Source organism: Apiospora marii (assembly GCF_038362585.1).
Source record: "Apiospora marii strain CBS 49790 chromosome Unknown utg000007l_segment0_segment0, whole genome shotgun sequence".
Lineage (NCBI taxonomy): Eukaryota > Fungi > Ascomycota > Sordariomycetes > Amphisphaeriales > Apiosporaceae > Apiospora > Apiospora marii.
Window position 1 is genome coordinate 609,055 of NW_027117379.1, and position 24,506 is coordinate 633,560.

The 24,506-nt window shown below is 53.8% G+C and overlaps 8 protein-coding genes across 8 annotated transcripts; 4 read left to right on the plus strand and 4 right to left on the minus strand.

The window, feature by feature from the left end:
• Positions 1-154: 154 nt before the first annotated feature.
• PG985_010600 (uncharacterized protein) lies at positions 155-3,466 on the minus strand (the record flags this gene model as incomplete). The annotated part of the gene is made up of 1 exon (XM_066830368.1): positions 155-3,466. The coding sequence occupies one exon, from the start codon at positions 3,464-3,466 to the stop codon at positions 155-157; it is 3,312 nt and encodes a 1,103-aa protein (XP_066681050.1).
• A 1,600-nt stretch (positions 3,467-5,066) lies between these two features.
• Positions 5,067-6,720, plus strand: PG985_010601 (SH3 domain-containing protein; the record flags this gene model as incomplete). The annotated part of the gene is made up of 3 exons (XM_066830369.1): positions 5,067-5,180; positions 5,255-5,686; positions 5,776-6,720. The coding sequence occupies 3 exons, from the start codon at positions 5,067-5,069 to the stop codon at positions 6,718-6,720; spliced, it is 1,491 nt and encodes a 496-aa protein (XP_066681051.1).
• Positions 6,721-8,085: 1,365 nt separating this feature from the next.
• Positions 8,086-9,327, minus strand: PG985_010602 (uncharacterized protein; the record flags this gene model as incomplete). The annotated part of the gene is made up of 3 exons (XM_066830370.1): positions 8,086-8,661; positions 8,690-8,924; positions 9,131-9,327. The coding sequence occupies 3 exons, from the start codon at positions 9,325-9,327 to the stop codon at positions 8,086-8,088; spliced, it is 1,008 nt and encodes a 335-aa protein (XP_066681052.1).
• Positions 9,328-10,047: 720 nt separating this feature from the next.
• PG985_010603 (uncharacterized protein) lies at positions 10,048-10,623 on the plus strand (the record flags this gene model as incomplete). Its single annotated transcript, XM_066830371.1, has 2 exons — positions 10,048-10,114; positions 10,361-10,623. 2 exons carry the CDS (start codon positions 10,048-10,050, stop codon positions 10,621-10,623), a joined length of 330 nt encoding a protein of 109 aa, XP_066681053.1.
• A 5,100-nt stretch (positions 10,624-15,723) lies between these two features.
• Positions 15,724-16,392, minus strand: PG985_010604 (Uracil phosphoribosyltransferase; the record flags this gene model as incomplete). The annotated part of the gene is made up of 2 exons (XM_066830372.1): positions 15,724-16,080; positions 16,246-16,392. The coding sequence occupies 2 exons, from the start codon at positions 16,390-16,392 to the stop codon at positions 15,724-15,726; spliced, it is 504 nt and encodes a 167-aa protein (XP_066681054.1).
• A 530-nt stretch (positions 16,393-16,922) lies between these two features.
• PG985_010605 (uncharacterized protein) lies at positions 16,923-17,363 on the minus strand (the record flags this gene model as incomplete). The annotated part of the gene is made up of 1 exon (XM_066830373.1): positions 16,923-17,363. One exon carries the CDS (start codon positions 17,361-17,363, stop codon positions 16,923-16,925), a length of 441 nt encoding a protein of 146 aa, XP_066681055.1.
• Positions 17,364-20,915: 3,552 nt separating this feature from the next.
• PG985_010606 (uncharacterized protein) lies at positions 20,916-21,282 on the plus strand (the record flags this gene model as incomplete). Its single annotated transcript, XM_066830374.1, has 3 exons — positions 20,916-21,071; positions 21,121-21,220; positions 21,278-21,282. The coding sequence occupies 3 exons, from the start codon at positions 20,916-20,918 to the stop codon at positions 21,280-21,282; spliced, it is 261 nt and encodes an 86-aa protein (XP_066681056.1).
• Positions 21,283-23,178: 1,896 nt separating this feature from the next.
• Positions 23,179-24,250, plus strand: PG985_010607 (uncharacterized protein; the record flags this gene model as incomplete). The annotated part of the gene is made up of 4 exons (XM_066830375.1): positions 23,179-23,418; positions 23,491-23,628; positions 23,706-24,028; positions 24,100-24,250. The coding sequence occupies 4 exons, from the start codon at positions 23,179-23,181 to the stop codon at positions 24,248-24,250; spliced, it is 852 nt and encodes a 283-aa protein (XP_066681057.1).
• Positions 24,251-24,506: the final 256 nt, after the last annotated feature.

Below are 24,506 nucleotides of genomic sequence, written 5' to 3' on the forward strand. Positions count from 1 at the left end.
AGCGCCTGTCGGCGATACACTTTTGCGTAAAATGCATCGACCCGGCTGCCTTTTAGTGCTGCGCACTTTAGTAGAAATATGATCGTATAGGCCATAGACATGTCATCGGATTTGTAGCGAACAAGATATTTACATCCAACGATTTTGATTGCGATCAACGAGGCTTAGTAAAGGCGAAGAGATCATAAGCCTCTCGGCTCCACGGACCCCCCTTAGCGGTCGAAAAGCCTGGCAGCGCAGATGATCGTTCTCTGGCAGTTTCAATGATGGGCTTGACCGTGGGAATGGGCGGTCTAGGTTGCATGGGCCGTTGCTCTGAAGGCAAGAGGCTCTCGGGTACTTGTCCAGCCGCATCCGTTGGCCTCGCAGCCTTCTTTCCTCGTGTAGCTGGGTTGGACAGTCCTGTCAAGGGGCGGAAATTGGGCAGCGTCTGCTTTGCAGGCTGTTTGGGATTTGCTGAGCGCTCTAGCAACCGGCTTTCTTCCTCCTCGCGACGCTTCCGCTCGGCTTCTTCTTGCTGTTGCTTCTCCTTCTCCTTTTCCTCTTGCTGACGTCTCTCGGCCTCTTCCCGCTGCTGAGCTTCTCGGCGCTGTTTGGCCTCTTTGCGCCGTTTAGCTTCCTCTCGCCTTTTAGCGTCTGCACGCTGTTTAGCCTCTTCCCGCTGTCTGGCTTCCTCGTCCTGTCGGGCTTGACGTTGTCTAGCTTCTTCTCGTTCGGCTTCCTCGCGCTGCCTGGCTTCCTCGAGCTGCCTGGCTTCCTCGAGCCTCCTGGCTTCCTCGAGCCTCCTGGCTTCCTCACGCTTCCGGGCTTCCTCGAGCCTCCTGGCTTCTTCACGCTTCCGAGCTTCCTCACGCTGCCTGGCCTCCTCACGCTGTCTAGCTTCTTCGCGGAGCTTGGCTTCTTTACGTTCGGCTTCTTCACGCTGCCGAGTTTCTTCACGCTGCCGAGCTTCTTCACGCTGCCGAGCTTCTTCACGCTGCCGAGCTTCTTCACGCTGCCGAGCTTCTTCACGCTGTTTAGCTTCTTCACGTTGTCTAGCTTCTTCACGTTGTCTAGCCTCTTCACGTTGTCTAGCCTCTTCACGTTGTCTAGCCTCTTCGCGCAGTTTGGCTTCTTTGCGTTCGGCTTCTTCGCGCTGTTTAGCCTCTTCACGCTGCCTGGCCTTTTCGCGTTGTTCAGCCTCTTCCTTTGCACGGGCCTCTGCCGCCGCGGCCTCTTGCTCTGCCCGACGCTTGTTCGCCTTATCCAGCTGTTCTTGTCGCTTCTGTGCTGCATTCGTAGTTCCTTGCGTTTTGCTGGTCTGGATGGCCGGGCCTTTGCCGACCCCAAATGCGCTAGTCGCAGACTCGTCTTCTGGCGAAACCGGCTCATCGGAGGTCGAAGCCGCAATGCTTGCATTCCGTTGTTCAATGGCGTGCCTTGCGTTGGTATTTGCTATGAAATCAGACAAGCTATCGAACTCATCGTCAGACGGAAAGTCGATAATCTCCCGGCTTCGAATGCTTGTACGTGATAATTTGGCCAAAGTTGGGTGAGGCCTTCCTGATGAATCGCTAGATTTCTTTCTGTCTGGCCGTGAATTTGTATGAGTGACTGGCTCAGCCATGAAAGCGTCATCGCTAGACGATGGCGACGTAAAGCGCGTATTTCGTGCCGTGGCATCTGAATAGGGGGCATCCTTGGCTCGTGCTTGGTTATCCCCGTAGGACTGATCATCTGTATCTTCGTCGCTTAAACCCTGAAGATTGTCCTCCAAGGCGTGATGCAGTGGCTCACTCAATCCAGTATCGGGCAACGTTGACGCTTCGGGTAATTTATTCGTGGGAGGTGCCACCCGAGTTTTTTCTGCTGTGGCCACAGCATTGGTCTTTCGTACCGCTTTATTAGGAGGGATGGAGGGGGGTCTATCATCTTTTGTCCGCGCAGTCTCCCTGACGTCCGCACTTCTGGACGTGCGCTTCGCAGCCTGAGTGTCAGAATCCAAATCTTCGCTAGCCAAAGCTGACGAGGAACGACCGAGAGTGGGGGGTGAAATCTCGGGCACGGCGGTTTTGCGAGTCTTCTTTCTTGGGCCCTGATCAGCCAGCATCGTGAGACCCCCTTTTTTTCTAGGTTCTATGACCAACTCGATATAGTGTTTTGTAGATTCATCGGTCCCGTCACGTTCCTTGGCATTGCTCATTTCTGTAATCGACTGTCCTGGAGCTTTCTCTAACGAATGCGACTTCTTGGAGGCTCTCGCCAGCATTTCTGCTAAACGATCATCTGCTAAAGACCGGGAACTGGCACCACGATTTGTCGATTTTCGAGGTTCTTCCGGAGGCAGTATATCACAGTTGGTATCGCAGTCCGCTGGGCTCGTCTTCGTCCGGTTTGAAGACAGTGTAGATCGGTCAGCACGACTAGACACCGCCATTCGCTTGCCGATCTTTGGTTCACAATCCGGGTGGTCTGCTCCTTGGACTCCTTGACGACGGTCAACAGAATCAATGGCGACTGGGTCTTCCCTGGACTTTCCTTTTGACGCATTCAAAGAAGAGGTGTTTCTTGGTTCTGCCAACTTTTGTTTCCTAGGATTCGCCATCAAAGGGGCAGGAACAGGTTCAGGCGCATTTCTCTCCACAGAAGGGATAGCGCCCAGGTACCTACTCGCTGACGGTCTCTCGGGCTTCTTCGGCCCTTCATCTTCCGCAGTCGCCTCTTTCGGATCCGAAGACATCGGTGGAGACTCGTCTCGTCGTGTTTGCAAGACCTTCCTGGGATTATGCCGTACAGGGGCACTGCTCATAGGGCGTGCAGACAAATTTAAAGGGGCCCCAAATAGATTCCGCGCATAGCCTTGGGTGCTGCTTGTGGGTGTTGTGTCCTCCCGTCGTCGTTTGGCGGGGCGGGAACCGTCATGTTTAGCATCTGCTTGTTCACGCTGCTTCAGTTCGTATGGGGACTCAGACGGCACCACTGCTCGGCCGTAATGACCACTCGGCGTACCCAGCATATTCTGGAGTGGCCTATGGCCTTGCTGGGCATGCGCCGGCGATGAGTGGAGTGGTCCTGGCTGTGAGGGTGCACGGGACCCGGCATGGCGAGCGGCGGCGGCTGACTGTCGTTCGGCCTTCTCTTGCACGCGCTTATCGACGAGTTCCGTCAGGTCCTGTTCCGTGCTACCCACGCACTCGGCCACTTCTACCATAACGCTGCCTCGTTCGAGCTGGAGCTCTTCGCCCTCGCCGAAATCATAATCCTCGCGCCAGTGTGAATCTCCGATGAAATTGCCCCGCTCATCGTAGACCATAATCCGCTTGTTGAACGTGTGATATTTGAGGCGGCCATCCTGCCAGCGCTTCTGCTTCCGTTTCAGATCGTGAGTGAACAGGCAGATATATTCAAGCACTGGAGCGACGCTCCGCGGACCCCTGCCAGAGTTGGACGCCGCCGAGCTTGGGGCGAGCTGGGTCACTGCTGCCATATCGGTGGACGTCCGAGGCTTTGTTTCTGAACACGCATCATCCGAATACGCTTTTCTCCGACAGGCTCATCTGTTTCCAATTGAAATGACGATGTTGGGATGAAATGCCAATATCACAATGTTCCCAAGGCATCTAGACGCGTTGCGACTGATCGCTAGGTTGCTATCGATAAGGTCCAAGTGGCTAACTGCACTATTACAGCGGTTCTCGGCCAGGCGCGACCGAAACGCGACAGCACGTGCTACCTGCCCATCAACACGATTACCTAGGTCATTTCCCACTTTAAACCTCCAACGCCTTGAACTTCCGACGCAGATATGATGTGCATACTGTACTGTAGCATATCCCAACAATCTGCAATTATCCCCTCTTAGATCTGTTACTATAAATAAGTGCTCGGGCTGCCAACATACAGTACCTACCTTATGTTTTGCTCCGAGCTAGAGCATACCTGCCACTTTACTAAAGCGTGCAATATCGTGGAAGCGTGGCTATGTGCTCCGTTTCACTAGTCCCGGCCCACTCACTTTGACCCCAGTCACCCGTACGGAAATGTTGGCATTTCCATAGCGGAAAGTCGACGGACAAGTACATCGAGATTTATCCTCAGCTCATACCTATTGATCGCACTGATTGGGAGCAAGCAGATAGCTTCGTACGAAGGATCTTGTTGGTCGCAGAGCACTACGTCACGATATACTTAGAGAGCTGCAGTGAGAGAGTTAATAGCCAGGTACCTTGACCTCTACGACCACTACGGGTACGACCCCGACCGCCATGTGCAACAGCAACGGCGATCCTGAAGTATCAAACCACTGCCGTGAGCCGAGTGGAAGCTGTTCAGCAGTGGCTGGACCAAAATTGGATGGGTAGCCAAGCACCAAGGCCCTTTTGCTGCCTGGCTCTGACCCCTGGCACCTGGAAGTCCTGGCGGCTGGACCCCTCAGTCAGACGATCGATAGTTGTAGTCCAGTTCGTCTGCTTTGTCTCTGTCTTCTGTTTTCCCGTGCTCGTATAACCAACCGTATATGCGGTCACGACGAAGTCGCTTGCTGCTTCCTTCAACACCTTGGCGCATGCAAATGTTTGCATCCCTACCTGGTCCTTTTTATCTGCGGAGATCCCTTCTTGCTCCTGCCTCCTCAACTAATCACTGGTTTTGATGCTTGCTTACTGTGCCTTTTTATTGTTTCGTGTTCCTTTTCTTGTCTAGCCTGAAGCACCAGACACAGGATTCGGCTCCTTCTTAGCAAGCAGCCCATCAACCAACCGGCTGCACCGCCTCTTGTCCACCCTCAGATCAAATCGCGAGCACCGATCATTGGCCCTTCTTCTGGTTAGTGCAGAAGGAAGAGTGCATTGCATCTCGGAATCGATCTTGGAAATCTTCACCCTTTCGCTCGCTGCACAGAAAGCGTACTGTTGAGCGAATGCGCTTCCTGATACTACCTACCTACCAGCTACCTCCAGCAGCGCTACTATTGACTCGACCTAAACTGTCAACTTTCGCTGGGTTGGGAGTTCCCCGCCATTTTTTGTTGCCCAGTTAGTTCCCCACCCTAGAGACAGCGCACGCAAGCAAGCAAGCACGCACGCAACATGCAGTCCGTCCAACGATCATTCGGGAAGCTCCTGAATAAGGCGCCCGGAGACAACGCCAAAGTCTCTGTATTGCTCAACGACTACGAAGACATCGACAAGGTTCTCGCAAAGGTAGGCAAGACCACGCCCCCCTGCGAGGCTTCGGGACAAAGAAGATGACCCAACTCACATATATCAATCTACAGCTCAACGACCACACCAAATCATGGCGCGACTCGTGGATAAACCTCACCAACACGCAGCTCGGCATCGTCACCGAGTATGAGGGCCTCTACGATCCCATCGTCGGCTCGGACCGGACAAACGTCAAGGCGACCGCGCCCACGCCCGAGCTGCAGCTGCACCGCACCTTCCAGCTCAAGGAGGCCTACGGCGAGCTCAAGGTCGACCTGATGGAGGAGATTGCCTCGATTGACGAGCGCGTCATCAAGCCCACCATCGAAGCCCGCGACTGCATCGCGCCGCTGCGCAAGACGATCAAGAAGCGCGAGAACCGCCGGCTCGACTACGAAAAGGCCCAGGACAAGGCCGCCAAGATCCAGCGCAAGCCTGGCAAGACTGCCAAAGAGGAAGCCGCTTTAACAAAGGCAGAAGGCGAGGTCGCCCAAGCCGCAGAGGTGCGTAATATATATATTTGCTAAGTATACTTGCTAAGTATACTACACCGTATTACGCCATGTCTTATACTGACCCTGAATATATCTAGGAGTTTCAAATCGCAGACAGCCACCTACGCGAGACATTACCGCCGCTGGTAAACGCCACGTTCAGTCTTATCCCGCCACTGCTGGCCGCGATTGTCCTCATTAACAACCGGCTGTTGGGCCTCTATTATACTGCCCTTCACGGCTATTGTGAGGAACACAACTTTCCCTCTCCGCCCCCGCCCATGGAGGATGTGATAGCTTGCTGGTCCGCCGACTACAGCCCGGTGAAGCGGGAGTTCGAGTCCATCAGCTGCATCGCCCACGGCAAGGCATCGAAGCTTCCCATGCACATCACCCCTGAGGAGCAAGCCTCGCCCAACGAAGGCCGCAAGTCCTCAGTGCCGTCCTTCCGACGGTCGCCCTCGGGCTTGATCGGTTCTTCAAATAATTCAAATGCCGGCGACGAGCCCGGCCCGGGGCCTATGCCGCCGCGGCCAAACCGCATACCATCCACTACGTCTTTGGCCTCCACCCCCGGGGCGCGGCCACCAAACACGAATCTCGGCGTCCCCACCGAGTTCACGACGGCGTCAGGCTACGCGAGCCGCTCCCCCGGGGCGTCGCCGAGCTCGCTGAAACCGCGGTCCGACTATTTCGGTGGCGGCGGCGGGCAGAGCAACCGGCCGGGCACGGCGTCGACGGTCGCGTCCAACATCTCGTCCATGAGCCTGAGTCAGCACAGCAACAACGGCGGCGGCGCGCCCATCGTCAAGAAGAAGCCCCCGCCCCCGCCGCCGAAGCCGAAGCGCATCACGACGGGCCTGCCCGACGTGTTCGTCGTGGCGCTCTACGACTTCGCGGGCCAGGGCCAGGGCGACCTGTCGTTCCAGGAGGGTGACCGGATCCGGGTGGTGAAGAAGACGGGGACGGACCAGGACTGGTGGCTGGGCGAGCTGGGGGGCGTCAAGGGGAGTTTCCCTGCGAATTACTGCAAAGCGGTCTAATCGAGGGGTGGGGGGGGGGGGAAGGAGGAGGAGGAGGGCCTACAAGAAAAGGGGGGCGAACAAAACAAATAAAGGTTCAAAAAGTTGTGGGCTGTTTGTTGGCCGTGATCAAACATGCGCAGAACTTCGTCTATACCCCCTCCTTGAAATTTACCCATAATTTGACCACGCAGGCAAAGCTCTAATGGCCTCTCTCCAAATGGCGCGTCTTCTCAGCCCAAGTCTCCTCGAGTGGTTACTATTGCCTTCACGGGTAGGACTGGAGTTAAGCAGTTGGGGACCAATGCATCATAAGCTGGGCTCTTTTACCTACGAAAAGCACGTTTTCTCTCTTCACGCTCCTGTCAATGCGTCCAGCATGTATTTCACAATAGTCAGTTCTTAATATGTTAATACGCTGCTTCAAAGACAGTCACCGTCCGCGAGGAGTCCTTGATATGTCTTAACAACTTGTATTGTGTGGGTGATTAGTGTATAGGCATCTCTATACAATGCGCCCTTTATCCATAAGCCATCATCTCTCCATGCCACTTCCTAATATTGATTTGCCAGCATTGCTCCTCTCCTCTCCTATCTGCTCATGTACATATGTATATGCACAGAGTAAGTGTGGGAGGTCTCATTGCGACTCCTATTAGTGATACACCGAATCCCAGCAACGAAAGCAGTAACACGAAATTGTCCGTGTTGAAAATCTATCTATAGCAACAAATGCATCGAAAAAGCCTCAATCATTCTGCTGATTTGCAGGCCGCCCGATATGGGGGCCCAGCCTGTTCCTGAAACCCATTTCCTAACCTTTCCCTTTCCCTCTCCTCGGTCAATCAGTGCAGAACAGTAAAAGAAAACAAGACTGAGAGGGGGGTATCAAAAGCCACGGTATCCATCCGGGAACCATGTTCCTGCGCAGCATGCGCCGCAAAACGACGGACTTCGAGCGGGGGTGGGAGAAGGTCGAAATCATCGGGTTTCTCCCCGGATCAGAGAGAAATCCTGATCGATCGACTGAACTGTATCGTAATACGAGCAAATATCCCCATATTTCATGGGGTTCCCAACGGCGTTGTCCGCCTCCCCACATACATCGAGACCGTCAGCATCTCGAAGAGCCAGTGAATCAAGAGGCGGTCACACGCGACCATCCGGTTCCTGACTCATTCTTTCGCAATTGCCTGGTGTCAACAACGTCTGTTGGCCATGTCTTCCGGATCTTGCCGTCTTCTCGTCGAGCAACTTGGGTCATGACAACTTCCCAGTGCAAGTCAAACCATGTGGTTTAACACGTAGAAGGTAAATGGCGGCTTGTGAGCATCCAGCTGTCTATCCCAGAATGGCACACTACATGATGCAATATGCAGGGAGGGATCAGCTCGACAACTCGACAGCAGGTGAACTGGCCCCCTCGCGTCGCTTTCTCTCTTCGTCTGCTCGTATAGCACGCGCGATCTCTTCAATATGCGCGCTATCTCCAGACGAGGCAACACGAGCCCCGATGTAACCATCATCGGCACTCTCCAACTCCATAGGGGTGACAGGGCCAGGGCTTCCAAGAGGCTCAAGTCGAGGCTTGTTCGGCTTGTTGGGCTTGGTGACGCTGGTGAAGCCCATGTTGCGAAGTTGTATCGCATTCAAGGCAGCCGCGTTAACATTCCCGCCATTGAGTGCGAGCGTCGCCTGGGCGATCATGTCGCGCTGGTATTGTTGGAGTCTCCGTTTGGCTTCGGATTCATTCCGGGAATGGCCCACCGGGGAGGTCGTGTCCGGTCGATACATGGGAACTTGAGTGTCCGACTTCACACTCATAGATTGGGAGTTCGCAGCCACAGGCCTTGGTGGCTGTTGCATCCGTTTCTCCTCCTTCCGCTTCTCATAGTTGGAGGGGTAGTATTTTTCCCATTGGTAGGGGGCTGGCATGCACCCCGCTGGGAATGTAGGAGGCCACTGGGGTGTTGGCGCTGCTCATACTGACAGTTGCAGGAGGCGCCGTGTACGAAGAATCAGGTCTCGTAGAGGGCATTGGTTCAGTAGCTGGGGAAGGCGCTCGACCAGTCACGGTGGGCGTGGGCGCTGATTCAGGCTGCTGTTCTGACGAGCGGCTCTGGGAGGCTTTCTGTATCGACCGCTGCCGTGCTTTAGAGGCGTCTAGGTGAAAAGGATGACTGTGGTATACCCGGTTTTGCTCTTCGTGAAAAGGAAAATAGGCACTGCAAAAATTACAGAAAAGTCAGCAAACAGATGCAATCGAATTGTTGCTGAGATATCAGTATTGCTTTATGGGGTTGAAATCGGTGTAGCATCGATCAGGCGGGAGTAACCGTCGCGATGCCGACGAAACAGCCAAAAACTTGGATATATAAGTTTTAGGGTGCATGGAGTGCATGATTGACAGAAAACGGGACCTAGGACTTACCCAGGAACATCACCCCGAGCAGACAATGGGGCAGGTGGGGTGTAGACAGATGAGCTGCTGGAAGTAATCTTCTTTGGGACAGGCAGTTCAATGGCGATTGGGCGGCTGCGAACTGATCTGGGGGAGTCTAGTATTATAGGCGAGTCAGTCGCAGAATCCACGGGTGCATCGTCTGTATCGTCCAACGGCCTTAGCATCGTCACAGTACATGACGCAAATGAACAGTTGACAGTATTTAAGGTGCGGCGGAACAGCCATGGAAAAGATCAGGCCACTAAGGGGGGGGAAACCTTGGAATCCCATGCTAGACGGCAAACGGGTCTTGAAGAAAAGCGCGGTCCCTGGATTGGCTTGGATGAAGAAAGTGACAAGTCCCCTCCCCAAAAAGCCAACCCCGAGCAAGACCCTGGTTTATTATGTGGGTGTCTCCAGGCTAACTAACGCCCAAGCGAGGAGAAATATGTGCGCTGGTGGCATGGCCTGGCATGAGGAACCCCGCCGAGCCAACTAGCGACAATCAATGAATGTAACCGCTGGGTTAAGGAGGGCAGGCCATGTAAGGTAAGGCAAGCAAGCAAGGCAAGGCAGGGGGGGTTGGACAATGGCGGGCGGGCAGCCCAGCCGGGTAGGAGGGCCAGCCGACAGCCAGAGAGGATTGGCTCTAGTATCGAATCGAACCTAGCGGGCGGCTCAACTGTGCTAGTGACCAAGACAGGTAGGTAGGGTACCTTTGGAGGGGGCCCTGTTGCGCCAGATCCCCCCCGATCCCTAATCAAAGTACCAAGTCTTTCCACCCATCACCGTTCGAGCCCTCCCTGTGTCGGATAACGGGCCCCGGGTCGGGGACGGATTGGACAGCTTTGCCCGCCCGCACAGCGGCTTCGGCAAGAACGGCATGGTCCAAAAAAAAAGCCACCATGCCGTTCTGGTGTCACCCTTTATTTGACGACACGAGACGCCCGGGGAAATGGATAGCAGCAGAGTGTATGTAGGTATGCAGGTATGTAGGTAGGAGGTAGGTAAGTTTGGTTAGGCTATGGGGTGCGATTGGAATGAACGGGTCGCTTGACCCAAAGTAGCAAGTGCAGCGAACACACGACCATCCATGGAAAGCGGGTAAAGGGCTGTGTATAGTCATTTCGCATACTCCAGGGAAATCGAAAAGGGAGGGGAGAGAGACAGAGAAAGCCACACACGTACCGGGAACTTTGAGATGCATATCTCCTCCAGTGCGGCGAGACAGGCCCGAGCTGTTCGGATTGGGAGACGCTTTGGGCGAGTACAAGATTTCGTCGGCGTTCAAGTCGCCGGGCGACGAGGGCGCAGACGAGGCTTCGGAAGTATTCGACATCGACCGCCCCGGCATGCCTGGGCGTCGCCCCATGGTCGAAAGATACGACGGGGGCTTCAGAGATCGGCCAAAGCTCGCCATTGCTTCGACTGAGGTGCGGAACGGGCTGCCCACGCAATTCCCTAATGTACCTGTCAGGTGATGCTGCAAACAGACGACGGCTGTCACTGTCAAGTTGGTGGAGATTGTTCTGGGGACAGCAGGATGAGAAACAGGGCGTAAATGAGCGAGGTTCTGTTGTTGAAGGCAGTCTTGGGCGACGGTCAACGACCATCTATATCATAGATATAGACGATTCCTCCCAGATGACCCGAGAAGTGAGTTGCACTTTGGCTTGCACAAAAACCAGACGAGTCAAACATCAATGACACGATACGAGATCCGAGTATAGGAAATGATGCTGCCTGGACTGTCTCGGTGTTGAAGGCGTGACCATGTGGGCAGGTGGGCAACAGCAACAGCAACTGGACGACAGCGACAACCTTGCGGGTAGCCACAGATTAGGCCTAGTTGTATGTACTGTAGCTGTAGTTGCGACTGTGCAGTGTGTGTGTGTGCGTATGTAGGCGTGTGGTGTGTGTGGATGGGGATGTGGGTGTGGTGCACACACGGCAGCAGTAGTAGTGTAATAAGTGGAGGGCAGTGATAGATTTGACCGGGCAGTTGACAGTGTTGGTTTGATGAAGGGTCTCTCGTTGTGTGTTCAGGGTCGGCAGTGACTTCGATGTTTTTGGTCGACGGGTTTGGTATTGGTGTTATGGACTGACTGCCTGCTTTGCTTGTCTGCGAGCCTGCTTACTCACTCTTTTCGCCGTCCGTCTTTTCTTTGTGAGCAGGTAAATTTCGTGAATAAGTCAAGGCACCCCGAGATTTTTTTTTTTTTTCACACCGCAACACGTCCCAGGTCTGCCAGGGCTTGCGTGCCTTTTGTGAGTGATTCAGATTTCAACCTGGATCGTCGTCGTTGGGCGCTTGCCCGTCTCCACTGCCAATATCTGGGATTCCGGTGTGGAACGGGCTCCGCATTTGGGTGAGGGAGACTGGAGATTTCAAGAGGGAAGAATCATGTATGTAGGTAATAGAGCAACGACAAACAGGATGCCTTTGCAGCTGCCCGCGACAACGCACACGCAAGGTCCGCCCTTTTGCTGCCGCAATTTAGAAACCCTGGACTGGAATCATGTAGGAACAATGCGTCGAAACATGCAACCAGGGAGATTGCAGCGAGGCTTCCGGAATTGCCAGCTCGAAAATGGATTTCTAGTGTATGTAAATATCAAAACCACAGGTCTGGGTAGGTGGGTAGCGGTTAGACCATAACAGCATAGAAGTCGCAATGAACAAATTTGAATAACATAGCCAACTTGATGAAACTTTTCTTTTATCTTGCAGTACGTACGCAACATCCATACATGCTGCATATGGATATACTTCTTACCGTTTGGGATTACAATACATAACCAAAAGCCCAACTTGAGTCAAGTACACAATCTACATACATGCATCTACCTATCCTAGAAAGGCTTGCAGCCATGGTTTCATACCAAGCTGCAGTCTCGTTGAAGCGGCCACATTCAAAAGCATGAACGGGCGCGCGAAGGTTGCCAATTGCTACGCTAATGAGCCAAGTCTTTCCCTCGCCGCGGCGATCATCTCCATCGTTCGGACGCTGCCCATGTAGTAGTAGTCCTCTATATGAGCTACATCTTATCGGCCGGCCGCCAATCGCCTCCCAACCTCGAGAACCCGTGCAGAGATTAGCACGCCCGCCCGAGGCTGAGAGGACCCTTGACCTTCTGCCTTGACCCCTAAAAATGAAAGAAAGAGGAGAAGGGGGGAGGAGAAGAACAGTGGAACAGTGTAGTCGATATCACCAACCAGACCTTTGCGAGGGCAAGAGGGCCGTCAAATCTCGACAACACGCCTACTTGTACACCACTAACCCACCCGGGGACTTCCCTTCCCAATCCTGCCCAATCGCGGGCTGTTTGGCCCATCCATTTGAGACATACGACCGATTCCCGCCGCCCGCGAGCCGGCAGGCAACAGGCGAACATGATTTTGAAGATTATCATGTTGCCTCCCGCCGAGCCTCTTTTAGCGTTAGGTTTCGCTGGATGTCATCATACGCGATCCATGGATCTCTGCTGATTGGCGCAAAGGCGTGATGATTCGAGGGGGTCGGCATCCTATCACCCAGCTATGATGATGGCGGGATTCACCCAGGGCGTATTCCCGGCCTTGTCCAGCTGCCCACTGGGGATTCCCTCACGTTGTTTACAATCGCTTCCACCATCAAACATGAAGAAGCCAGTGTTTCCCTCGAGTGCAGTGTACTGTGCTCTACACACTCATTTACCGTTTGCACTCACTTGCCTACTTACACACACACACACACAATGGTCCCAATATATTTAGCTCCTACTACTTACTAGGTAGTTCAACGCGCGCATATGACAAGACATGACCAGTCACCCTCAACGAAGGGATCTGCGCTCTTGATCGACGGCTTCCTCGAATTGCATGCTGGGGATACCACGATACACAAGCCACATGCACCCTTCTGGTATAGGGCGCATGTGAGTTTCATGGCGTTCCCCACATGGACTATGTTTCCGGCTATGGCTGAAACATGTTCATGACCCGCGGACGAGCAACCGTCTTCTGAACCGTCGTCTTTGCGCGGAAAGAAGAAAGAATGAGGCCGCCGGGGGGGGGTTCGTTAGTCTATGTAAATCGTTTCTCGGTTATCTATCTTTGGAAGATAGCTCAATCAGTAGCATGTAAGATGCTTGAGCTTATCAGTACGTACATGTACAGCCGTTGTTGAATGGTATCAGACACCATATTGTGTATTGCAGAGGAGAACAGTCAAGAGAGAGTGGGAGGAGGTTTCTGGATAGCGGTGGGACAGGCCGACAGGTCGACAGCGCTGATCTCTTCTTTCGCAGTGCTGTGAGCCGAACAGCGTCCGTTTACCGCCGTCGACGTTCATATTGGCTGTTGGGGCTGCTATTCCCATGCCGTTCCAAGTTCCTGGGAGAGAGACAGGCACACCCACAAACATGTCGTGGTCGCGCTGTTATTTGGGTCAGTCATGTTCACACATCGTCATATCAAACCCCGAAAGCCGCACCCTCATCAACAGCCACCCACAAACCCCCGTGGCGAAATGAGCACCCAAAACAGCAGCTCGTGCAGTTGCGGTACAGCTGGCAGCTGGGTTGGATTCATCAATCCGTTATCAAACCCGGCCTGCAGCTACTGACAAAGCCCCCCGTCCCCTCGTAATCTCCTGTGTGGTTTTCTTGCGAGAAATGCGCTTGATGTGCTCCGAGGCTCCTCTCCTACTGCGTTCCTCCCTGAACGGCTCGGCGCTGATCGTCGCTGATCAACGCTTGGCTAGGGACTTGACTACTGTAGCACCCTCGCACCCTCCAAAAGGCTAACCGTCCGCCGCCGAAGAAGTTGGGGGTGGGCAGGGGCCATGCCTTCTTGCAGGGGGTGTGGGAATTGATCTACAATCCCTCTGTGCCCAACGATGCCTGCGCACAGCGATGATACCTGCTTGCAAAGTTGTCGGGATAACTCTATGAGGAAAGAAAGAAAAACCCTCGGGGGGCGAAGGTTTCGAAAAGACGCGGTTCTGGTGGAGAGAGAGATGAGAGATTTTTGGCCCGACGTCAAACGTGTTCATCATTTACCTCCCGACGTAATTCCAGGTTTCATGGAGTGCAGTGCTGTCTGTCACTGTCAGAGCGACGACATAATACTACATGCCTTGGCAAGAGCAGGTCGCTTTGGCGTGTCGTTTCTCCCAAGGTGGACCAAGGCTAAGCTGAGATGCCCTGCCCTCCGCTTGCATTTGCAGATTTCCCCATGTTCGGACCCTTGTCTCCCTAGGTCTCTTTTCTCGCGTGCGCGCGCTCTCTCTCTAACCTGCCACCTGCCCCTTCTTGGTCGCCGAGTCAAGCAGGTTGTCAAATCTGCCAATGTAACTATCGTTGCTGCTTAGCCGGCGCGACGGATCCCTAATGACGTCGTGGGTAGCCCACCACACGCTAGGAGGGAGGGACCCTTGGCTTGAGGGGAGGGGGGGAAAAAAAGAGAGAGCGCCCGCCATATGCCCTCACGACGCCCCTGAAATTGGCAACGATCATCCCGGCGCCTTCGTCTTGACTAGGCTTTCCCGCCGTTGCCGCCGGTCATTTTTCTAACTGTCTTTCTTAAGCTTATGATGGTCATGTTTTGATGGCACCATCTCAAGTTCCTGTTTGATTACGTTCGAGGCCAGGCGCAAATGAGATGATGGCCCCTCGGGTTACTTCTGCCAGCGGAAGGAGTCGGGAGGAGGATGACGCACTGTAGCAATCACAATGTAGTAGCACATGAAAGTAGCTACATACATACGCCTCCATGAATAAGCACACTTAGCACTACTGTACGGCATCGAGAATCGTCAACTCCAATATTATCATAGATAGATCAGCGCCCACTCTGAATAAGACAGCACTGTTCACGTCCCGATTAAAATTTGCCCGGGCGGGGGTATCCCGCCGACTCGCCCTGCCCCTCGTATCGTCCATTCGTAGCCAAGCATTCGAGGAGCAGCCAACAGCCTCAAATCCAGCGAGCAAGCCAAGCCTCAATCCAGGTTCCGAGCGTCAGGTAACTAGTCGGTGGAATTGAAAGCAAATATTTCCACCCTTCCAGAAGAAGGCGCAGAACATCCATCGTTCCGCTTTCGGTGCCGAGAACGAGACGAGTTTGGTTTCATTAGATACGCCTGCGGACAACAGCGGATACCGAGCCGCAAGACTGGGCCACGCGGTTTGCAAGTACATCAATATATAGGATAATTCAATATTTTCAAAATTAAGTTATTATAGGGGGCAGAAAGAAAGCACTGTTGCCAATTCCCTTCCCCGCTTCGTAATTCTGCCAGAAAGCAAAATCTTTGTGGTAACAAAAAAAAGCAAATGGTATATGTTCGAGTTTGCGTGAAACATGCCCGTCGTTTACGTGGTATCGTGCAAAACGCCAAAGGAGTCGTCGCTGGCTGGCCGCGCTGCAGAGTGATATCCGCTTCCATCGTATCCAGACCTCGTCTCGCTGGATCCTTCTTTCCTTCCTTCCTTCATCTTCTCCCTCCTTCGTGACATTTCTTTTCTCGAGAGGATGTCTCTTCTCGCGAGTAGGTATGTCTCTTCCCGCAAGAGCAGGATGACTTGAGGTAAATCATCTACGCCTTCCAGCCCGAGGAGCGGGTCGAGGCGCCGCGGCCGAGCTCGGCGCGGCCGGTGAAGCGGCTGTGGCGGTCCTTGTGCACCCACCAGTAGGCGGCGCCGGCGACGGTGCCGATGAACCACAGCAGCATGTTGGCGAGGTCGACCCAGACGGCGTTCTTCATGCGCTGGACGTCGCCGTTGCCCTCGGCGTCCTCCTTGATGTACATGTTGCCGAACAGGCCGAAGAGCGCGACCCAGAGGATGAAGACGACGAAGCTCCAGGCCGGCACCGCGGCGAAGCGCAGGATGAAGGGCACCGAGTACAGGACGGCCGTCAGGGCGGAGAGGGCGCCGACGACTTCGGCGAAGACCTGGGGGATTGCACCGTTAGTTGACCGTTTGATTTACAGATACAAGCAGGGTTTGAAGTGTGTGCTATTCGGCCGCCATATCCGGATGGCCCAAGTGGGGACAGAAGCAGGCTGTTGGTCGTCTGGGAATGATATAGTAGCAGGGCTGGGTTGAGCTTGACTTACCCATTTGCCATCGGTGTATTTGCCGGCCTTGCGCGCGCGGTCAAGGTCGACTCCATAGAGGCCACAGACGACGAGCGCCAGGACGAACTGGAAGAAGTGCAGTATAGAGAACGCAATATATGCGAGGGTCATCCCGAAGAAACCCATCTTGGCAAAATCCGATTGGGCGTATGCGCGTGTTGTTTACAGAGATTGGCTGGTTTGTCTGGTTGTCGTGTGTGGTGTAGTTTCTACTGTCGCATGCAAAGCAATGAACGAAAGAACCCGCCCAAGAAAGATATGGTCTACTCCAGCAGTTTTTGATCGTGGATGAAGGGGGAGAGAGAGGATGCGGAAAGGGGAACGACAACGAATGATGATGTCGCAGATTCAATCGTTTTGCACCTATCATTTAGCGGAACTACTACTTCCATGATTCCTGGCGGCATTGTGACGTCACTGGCGCGGTTCGCGAGACCCTGTCTGGCGTTAAATTAGGGGACAAGCCAGAAAAAAACAAGCCAAGCCTGGTAAGCGCTTTGCATTCCATCACAAATTTCTGTGTGTTGTCCGCCTATCCACCATCTACGCTAATACTATCAGGATATATCGCGACAACTGCTAATCCGCATGGCCCGCAGAGCAAGAAAGAAGGTTTCTGCTGCTATCTGCCTTGCTCAATCCCTTCTTACCTCTCTTTAGCTGGCGCGAGGAATGACGGGCGCCCATCGCGAGTAGTCCTTGGCCTCGAGCCCCCGGACCGTGCTCGCACTCAGCGACTGGATCGTCCGCAAGCGAACCTTCTTGTCGCACGAGGCCCGGTCGCAGGGCTCGGGAATCGGCACCGCCAGGTATTTCGGGCTCTGGTGGGTGTGGTTCTTGTCCTGCTCCGCGCCCGGCTGCTGCTGGTGGCAGCGCCACATGCCGACGCCGGCGGAATGGGGGTGCCCGCAGCTGTAGCAGACGACGATGCCCGTGCAGTTCCGCGGGGGGCAGTTCTTGCAGCGCCCGGAAACCACCTGCAGGTTCATCTTGACGCTGGCGCCGCTGTTCGGCAGCTCCACCGACGGGTTCTGGACGGAGCGCCGGACCTCGAAGTGTCCGCAGGCGAACTCGTTGAGGAAAACCTGCCAGCCCATGTTTCTAGAGATTGGTGTTGGCTTATGTCGATGAAAGTTGTTTTAATGCAGCTCAGAGTTGTTGCTAAAGGTATCCTATCAGGTGGGTTTATTGACCTTCTAGGGGCTCTTGAGACGATGAGATATCGACCAATTATAAGTATTGGCGGATAGAAACCAGACACAAGGATTCGTTATTTGGTGACCAAGGTGGAACACACTATCATAAGACTTCGTTCAATAAAGAATGGCATGGCAACGTCTATCTGAATTGCATGATGGCCTTTGTGGTTTGAATCGCAACAAAGCCGTGGTCACTTATGCCCCTAAGATTCTCAAGGGCTCCAAACTGATTATACGCTGGGCACAATCCACAGCAAACGAGCTCATTCTGCCCCAGGAACTGTTGTTTTTGCACATAATACCTAATCCATTGCCTGTTATAAGGTGCCATTCGAAAAGGCCATAGCTTGAGGGGTGTTGGAAGATCATTCGGGCAAAAGCCACGAACCACACCGGCCGTGCCTTTCTGTAGAGTTGCCAACTGCAGGCTGAAATAATATGCCTAGTAGTTTGCCCAAATCTAGTTCGTTCGGCAGGGTACCTACCCCTGGATTCTTCCGCATGTATCGAGAAGCTTTCTGCTGTCGTTGGTTCTAATCCATACGAGCTGCTTCCACGGTCTTGGGCGTTTTCTGACCCCTAGGTGGCCACGAGATATCTGTTGGCTAGAGGTTGGAACGCATCTGATGGCAGTGGCCATGCCATAACGGTGTTCTAGGCGAAGACCGGGGATGAAAGCAATACACCAGGTCGAAGAGGAGTTTGTGCTGGGATGCAATGGCTTTTTGGATAAGCCCATACAGGCCCTGTACTGATGACCAGGCTCACCGCGGAGATCATAGCGATGTGATCATATGGAATGAGGGGCGTCGGAGAGAAATACACATCCAACCGTAGGACTCTTAATTCATGCTGATGTTATTGTATATGAGCTTCTAGATATAGTAAGCAATATACAGATGTGGTGAAATCCGGCGAGGAGCCTTACTATGACAGCCCAACCCCTCCACATCGAAGCCCTGCTGCGGTTTGGAGCTCAGGGGTCACCGACCTTCGATGGGTTTTCTTATCTTGATTTTCCTTCCACTAAAGGCCCATCGGACAGGGCAGTGGCTATCCCCAGTGTTGCTCGATTCATATGATGCTCGTATCAATCGTCGTGGTTGCAATGACCATGGTTTGTACACTTACTGGGGTCCCCCGACATCTTTCACAGCTACTATAGGGGTCAATCTCCTTCAGAACCACCGGGATATCCCGTTCTCCAGTCCTAAAGGGACCATCACTTGATCAACATGTCTGACACCATCCTGGTGTAGATCCGCCCGGTTGTGCCATCCGACCGCACGCAATGCCATGCTAATGATATCTTCAGGCTGGCTCAAATCCTCAGCTTCTCACCTTAGGTGTAGCCAAGGACGAAGTGGTGTACACAACTCAGCTGACAAGTTGTCGTTATGGCTGGACGCCAGTAGTCCTAGTGAGATCGGACCTGACTTTCTTTTTTCAGAAGCTCTCGTGATTTAAGACGGCGTTATACGCGGCATAAAGACACATGTGCACGAACCGAAGCCACTGACTCTGATTCGTCGATACTCGAAGATGGGTGTCGTTCGCAAGGCGGGATTGGCGGAAGAAGGCTGCAGTTATGCGGCACCAACACCACCTTCCAGACGCCAAGTGGCATACTGTCAGTATCAGGCTGGAAGAGCCGCATGAACGGCATTGGATTGAGCCGCATGACGCGCGCCCAATGACGCTCGTAGAGAGGCCTGACGTTCAGCCGCATCTGCATCGCAGCCTGAGTTCAAATGTTCTTATAAGAACATCAGAAGGTCCATCCGATCTTGACGTTCCTGCGTCTTCGGAGTGGTACAGCAGGTAGACGAAGGTCTTACAGGATGGGGTCAACGAAAAAAGAAAGAGACCTTCGATGCCTGTAATCCCAGGCAGATGGCTGGCTGCCCGAGGCCCAAACATGATGGCTTGATATTCTGTCCAATGACAGCAGCCTGCCAAGACGACACAACAACAACAACGGCAACAACAACAGCAGCAGCACGGAAGCAAAGAAAGAAAACCAATGTTGCCGAAGACAACTACGCTTAGAAATGGAAGTCTGGAAGGGGGGCAACGGTCGGGCTTTTGCTAAGATGGCAACAAAAGGGGAGGGCGGATGGCTGATGGAAAGACGTCTGGCATCACTTGACCAGCAACCTCGACGTCACCAATCGCATACAATGCTGAATCTACACCAGTACAGAAACCCATCCACGGGGCATTCTGAGGACAATATGGGCTACAGCCATGCCTTGCGAGGTAGAACGCCTACGATGGGCGTTCCAAGAGGCGTTCCAAGGACGCAAGAGTGTATCTTGCTTCTTCGGGGGCGGAAACCATCTCACGCTGACCACTCGTGGCTGCGCTGCCAGGCGATGGAGGGGCGCAACTCATTCGAGTCTTAGCATATGCGGTACTGCTCGGTCACCTTTTCATCAGGAAGGCAACCAGGCTGGCCCGCCAAGGGAAGGCGGGTAAGAGCACGGACACGAGATCGTGCCGCGTTCAGCTTTGCGAGGCCCCTTGATCCCGCTTCGCCTTCAGAGTTTGCCCTCGATCTCGCCGCAAGCAAGGAAATCTCGGTCATGCGAACGGGACTGTGCCCAGAGACCTGCTCAGCTCAACCGCAAATTACGAAGCTATATGAGGCGAGGCGAGGCCAGATTATAGCTCAGCCATGCCAGGCGTTCTATCATCCAGGATTTCTCTTCTGTGCTGACCAGTCCGATACTCAGAAAGGAAGGAGGAAATACGGGCAAATTACAACACACATGTTTCCTCTTGGCCCAGGGTGTGATCACACCTGATCCACTTCCCGCAACTGGAAATTCCCCTTTACCTGGCTCGCTGTCCAATGCTGTCGGAATTATTACATTTTCAGGCCAATGAGTCAAATACACCAGGAAGTTCTGGAAAAACTCACCTGGCCATGGCTGTTATTCGCTGTTTTACGTTCCTGGGACCCTAGGGGGGCTCAGAGATTCCACTATTCGCATGTGATTCTGAAGGCAGTTGACCAATCCGAGCGTTCTCCCGTGGGAAATAAATCAGAAAAAACGCATTGGTGTAATGCAATTGGCCTGGCGAGATCTTTCTCCGAGACGAGGCGCTCCAAATGTCGACATCAGCCCTCAAAGCAAAGGCCCTCGCTTCTGCGTGTAGGTCCTTTCATTCGCCTCATCCCAGGCCACGAGACGGAAAAGCCTCAACAGGCAGTCAGTTGAGCTTCGGTATGCCCTCATCTTCGGTAACCCCTGAACTAAGCACTGCCAGGCTTAGGCCTCGAGACGCTGGAGTGTAAGAGTCAGAGATGAATCAACATGAAATATAAATAGAGGATTGGAAGATGGACCAAATAAGGGATCGGAATCACCTGCCAACTTACACAATTCCAAACAAACACATCGACTACATAACCTTCCCACCACAACCCGAGCGTCAACTTCCACCATGGGCGATCACAAGCATAAGAGTGGTGGTAGCAAGCACCACGGCAGCAAACACCATGACAGTACGAGGAACACCACGGATGTCCATATCGGACACTCTGGTTCCAAGGATAAGAAAAAGCATTCGAAGAACAGCCAGAACATCCGCTGGATTTGCGTGAGTGATGAGAAACAATCTTAATATCATCTTGCTTACCCAGTGGCAGTCCCAGTGCGGTAGCGGGAACAATTCCCTCGTCATAGACGCCGCATGCCCTTTCTGTCAATGGGTTCGCGGCCCTAACGATGTGACCTACATCCCGGACTGTGAGTACCGGGCTGACTAGCCCATTGACAAGGGAATCTTACTAATACATGGGATAGGTTAGAACCAGAGAGATGGTCCGAGTGCCGTGATACACCCCCCTCAAAGGGGGAGTCAACTGTGAGGGGGAGTCAACACCAGGTACATCCCATCTGACTGAAGTGAGGCCAGGCGGGGTCTCTGTATCGTCGAAGTACGAGACGGTAAAGGCAGTATTCGATCAGAAGAGGCGCAGTGGAGGGGTATTGGATCACCGGGCTGGAAAAGAATCATCGGAGTCCATTTTTCTCTCTCCTTTGGAAAGCACGGAGCAGGCTACTTAACCTCCTTTATACTGTCAGCTAGATGTCAGGCTCCAGGGCCGGATACCCAACATTTCCTAATTTACGCACACAAACTCTCTCAATTGCCAGAAACTTTGCCTCAAGCATCTGCCTTGCCACAACTAATTCTTGGAATGAACCTGCGGTAACACTCTGCGAAAAGGCAGGGAGGAGACACTTGCATTGCAGATGCAGCTCTCTGCCACTGGGAGAGACAATATAAGGAAAATTGACGCAAGAGCCGCATGAAAACTGTGGCGTGCCTACGCCCGCGAGCAGGCTGACGAGTCAGGAAAAAACAACACTGAGCCTTGCCACGGTTCCATGGGCTTGACTCGGTGACAGAGCCTGGGGCCGAAGGGCTCGCAGATTACTGCCACTGGCTGCCTCGGTGTAGTAGTGCGCGCCCCATGGCCAGCCAGCCCAACGACACCTCGCCATGAAGGCCCAAGGCTGTTCGAGGCCGGTATCGTCGAACAAAGCGCCTCGAGGTTTATCCCGTGTCCAAGCCACCGCCTAGCCGTGGGCGAACTGGAAAGGGGTTGAAGGTTGCCCGGGCTTCCTGCAGCAAGCCTGGCACCAGGCCTGGCCGTAAAGCGGGCGACCCATGCCCCACTCCCAAGGCAACAGAAACAGCATCGGCGAGTGAAGTGGACAGGGCTTAGGAGAAGACGGATGTCTTGTGTCAACGGGCTATGTCAGGAACGTGTCTCTCCATGTGCGCCAAGTGGAAAGTAGAAAAACGGCGCCCATGTTGAGAAAGGAAGGTCGGCAGGTGCCATAAGGTTTGTCGGCCACTTTTGGCCGTAGGTCACCGGTAAGGCTGTGGCAGAATAGAAACTTGAGTAATGCTGTATGATTGCAAGGCAAAACGGGACCCATACCTCCTGCATTGGGTCCCAATTGGTCTCGGTGGACGGGTAAGGCTTGACGGCACTGGCTGCAATGGCTGATTTCGGTGTCAGTCGTGTATTATGTGCAGGTGAGCTAAGGCAAGAGAAGTACATAATGTATGTAGCATGTGGGGGCGGCTTACACATTGCCCAGAAGAAGGTAGCCATTGATGCTCGCAAACACAATGTCAAGGTCCCCTTTGTGATTCAATAATGCCATTTGATGTCGATTACGCTGATGTCTTACTGTCAGTTTCCAGAAAAGAAAGTCACGACATAGTTGGTATGACCCGAGGCTGCGACGCCACCAGTGGCCGCCGTGTAACCACGCAGGTACAAGTGTTCGTCTCATCTTTACCAATTGACCAGAGAATTCCAATTGCAGACAACCTCAAGATGAGCGAAGCCAGACGGATCCACCATGTGAACACTGAATGGGCATGATAGACTTGCACGTGTCTTCTATCTAATTGGACAATGTACAAGTAAGAAGGTATTCACTACAAGCTAGCTCAAGCTGTGCCGCAATAGTATCCATGCAGGGTGCCTTAGGCAATTGTATCAACCCAACGGCCGGTTGGTTCGGTCTTCGTCCCCGTTCCGTTTGGCCAGATAGCCTATCCAAGTATATCTCTGGAACGTTTTGATCTCGGCGAATCCAGGGTGCCTTTAGATTCCCACCACCCGCCTGCTGCGTTTTTCTCCTCTAATTCGTGCCTTCTTTGTCCTCTGTTGTAGCCCACAATGGCGGTACCGACCCAAGAAGAACTGCCACTGCCCTTCATCAACGTGCCCGGCCTTCCGAATTTCCGGGACCTGGGCGGTGTGCCACATCACATCCCGTCGCAGCCCGGGAAAACCGTCCGGCGCGGGGTGATTTTCAGGTCCTCGGAGCCTTCGAAAGTAACCGATGAAGGGGTCCAGCAGCTTCGGGACCTCGGCATCAAGAAGGTGTACGACCTGCGGTCCTTGGGCGAGATCAAGGTGAGTTGAGCTCGCGTGGCGCGTGGGTAGGTATACGCCGTTCGATATGCTGATCCCCCGTCAACGACATAGAAGGATGCAGAAGGCGGACAGCGGCAGGTGAAGGAATGGGACGGCGCCGAGAGGGTCTTCGCCCCCGTATGGAGAGACCAAGATTTCTCGCCCGCGGCGCTGGCCCTGCGCTTCAAGCAGTACAGCGACGAATCCGATGTAGGTGCCGTCGATCTTAGATGGTCTCCCCCAGCCTCCTCAACGTACCCCGACTGATGACAATAACCGTCCTAAAGCGAGGCTTCCTGGAAGCCTACAAAAACATCCTCCTCGCCGCCAGCAGCAACGACAAGCCCTACGAGAAGATCCTGGCCCACCTCACCTCCACGGACGACCCGGCGCCGATCCTGCTGCACTGCACCGCGGGCAAGGACCGGACCGGCGTCCTCTGCGCCCTCATCCTCTCCCTCTGCGGCGTCGCCGACGAGGCCGTCGTGGCCGAGTACCACCTCACCGACACCGGCCTCCAGTCGCGGCACCAGGAGCTCCTGGACTTCCTGATGAGAGACCCGGCCCTGGCGGACAACCGTGCTGGCGCTTGGCGCATGATTAGTGCCAAGTGAGTTTACCACCCCGCCTTTCAGCAGATTTGCTTCAGCCGCATCTTGGTTTACTGACTCGCGCAAATAGCCCACGGAACATGCAGGTTCACCTGAATTGGATTCGGGAAAACTACGGCTCGGTGGAGAAATGTGTTGTCGATCTGGGCATCATCACACCAGAAGGCATCGAACAGCTGAAAAGGAACCTGATCGTGGACGAGGCTGCCCACAGTTCGTGATTGGAGTTTGGGTATTGTTTATTTTTACTTCTTAAGTTTGCCGCCGCATGCATGGATGCGGCTAGACTGGTATTTGTACAAAGCGAGGAGTATAGACTGCATGTCCTCCTTTAGATGATAGACGCAATGACATGCAGCAACGCCTTTCATGCCACTGAGTATGCCCGCGCTTGGTATCTACATCCCAAAACTCCAATATACAGCTCGTACAGGCTTGCGCTATATGGTACAACAAATGGTGATTGACACCTGGTTT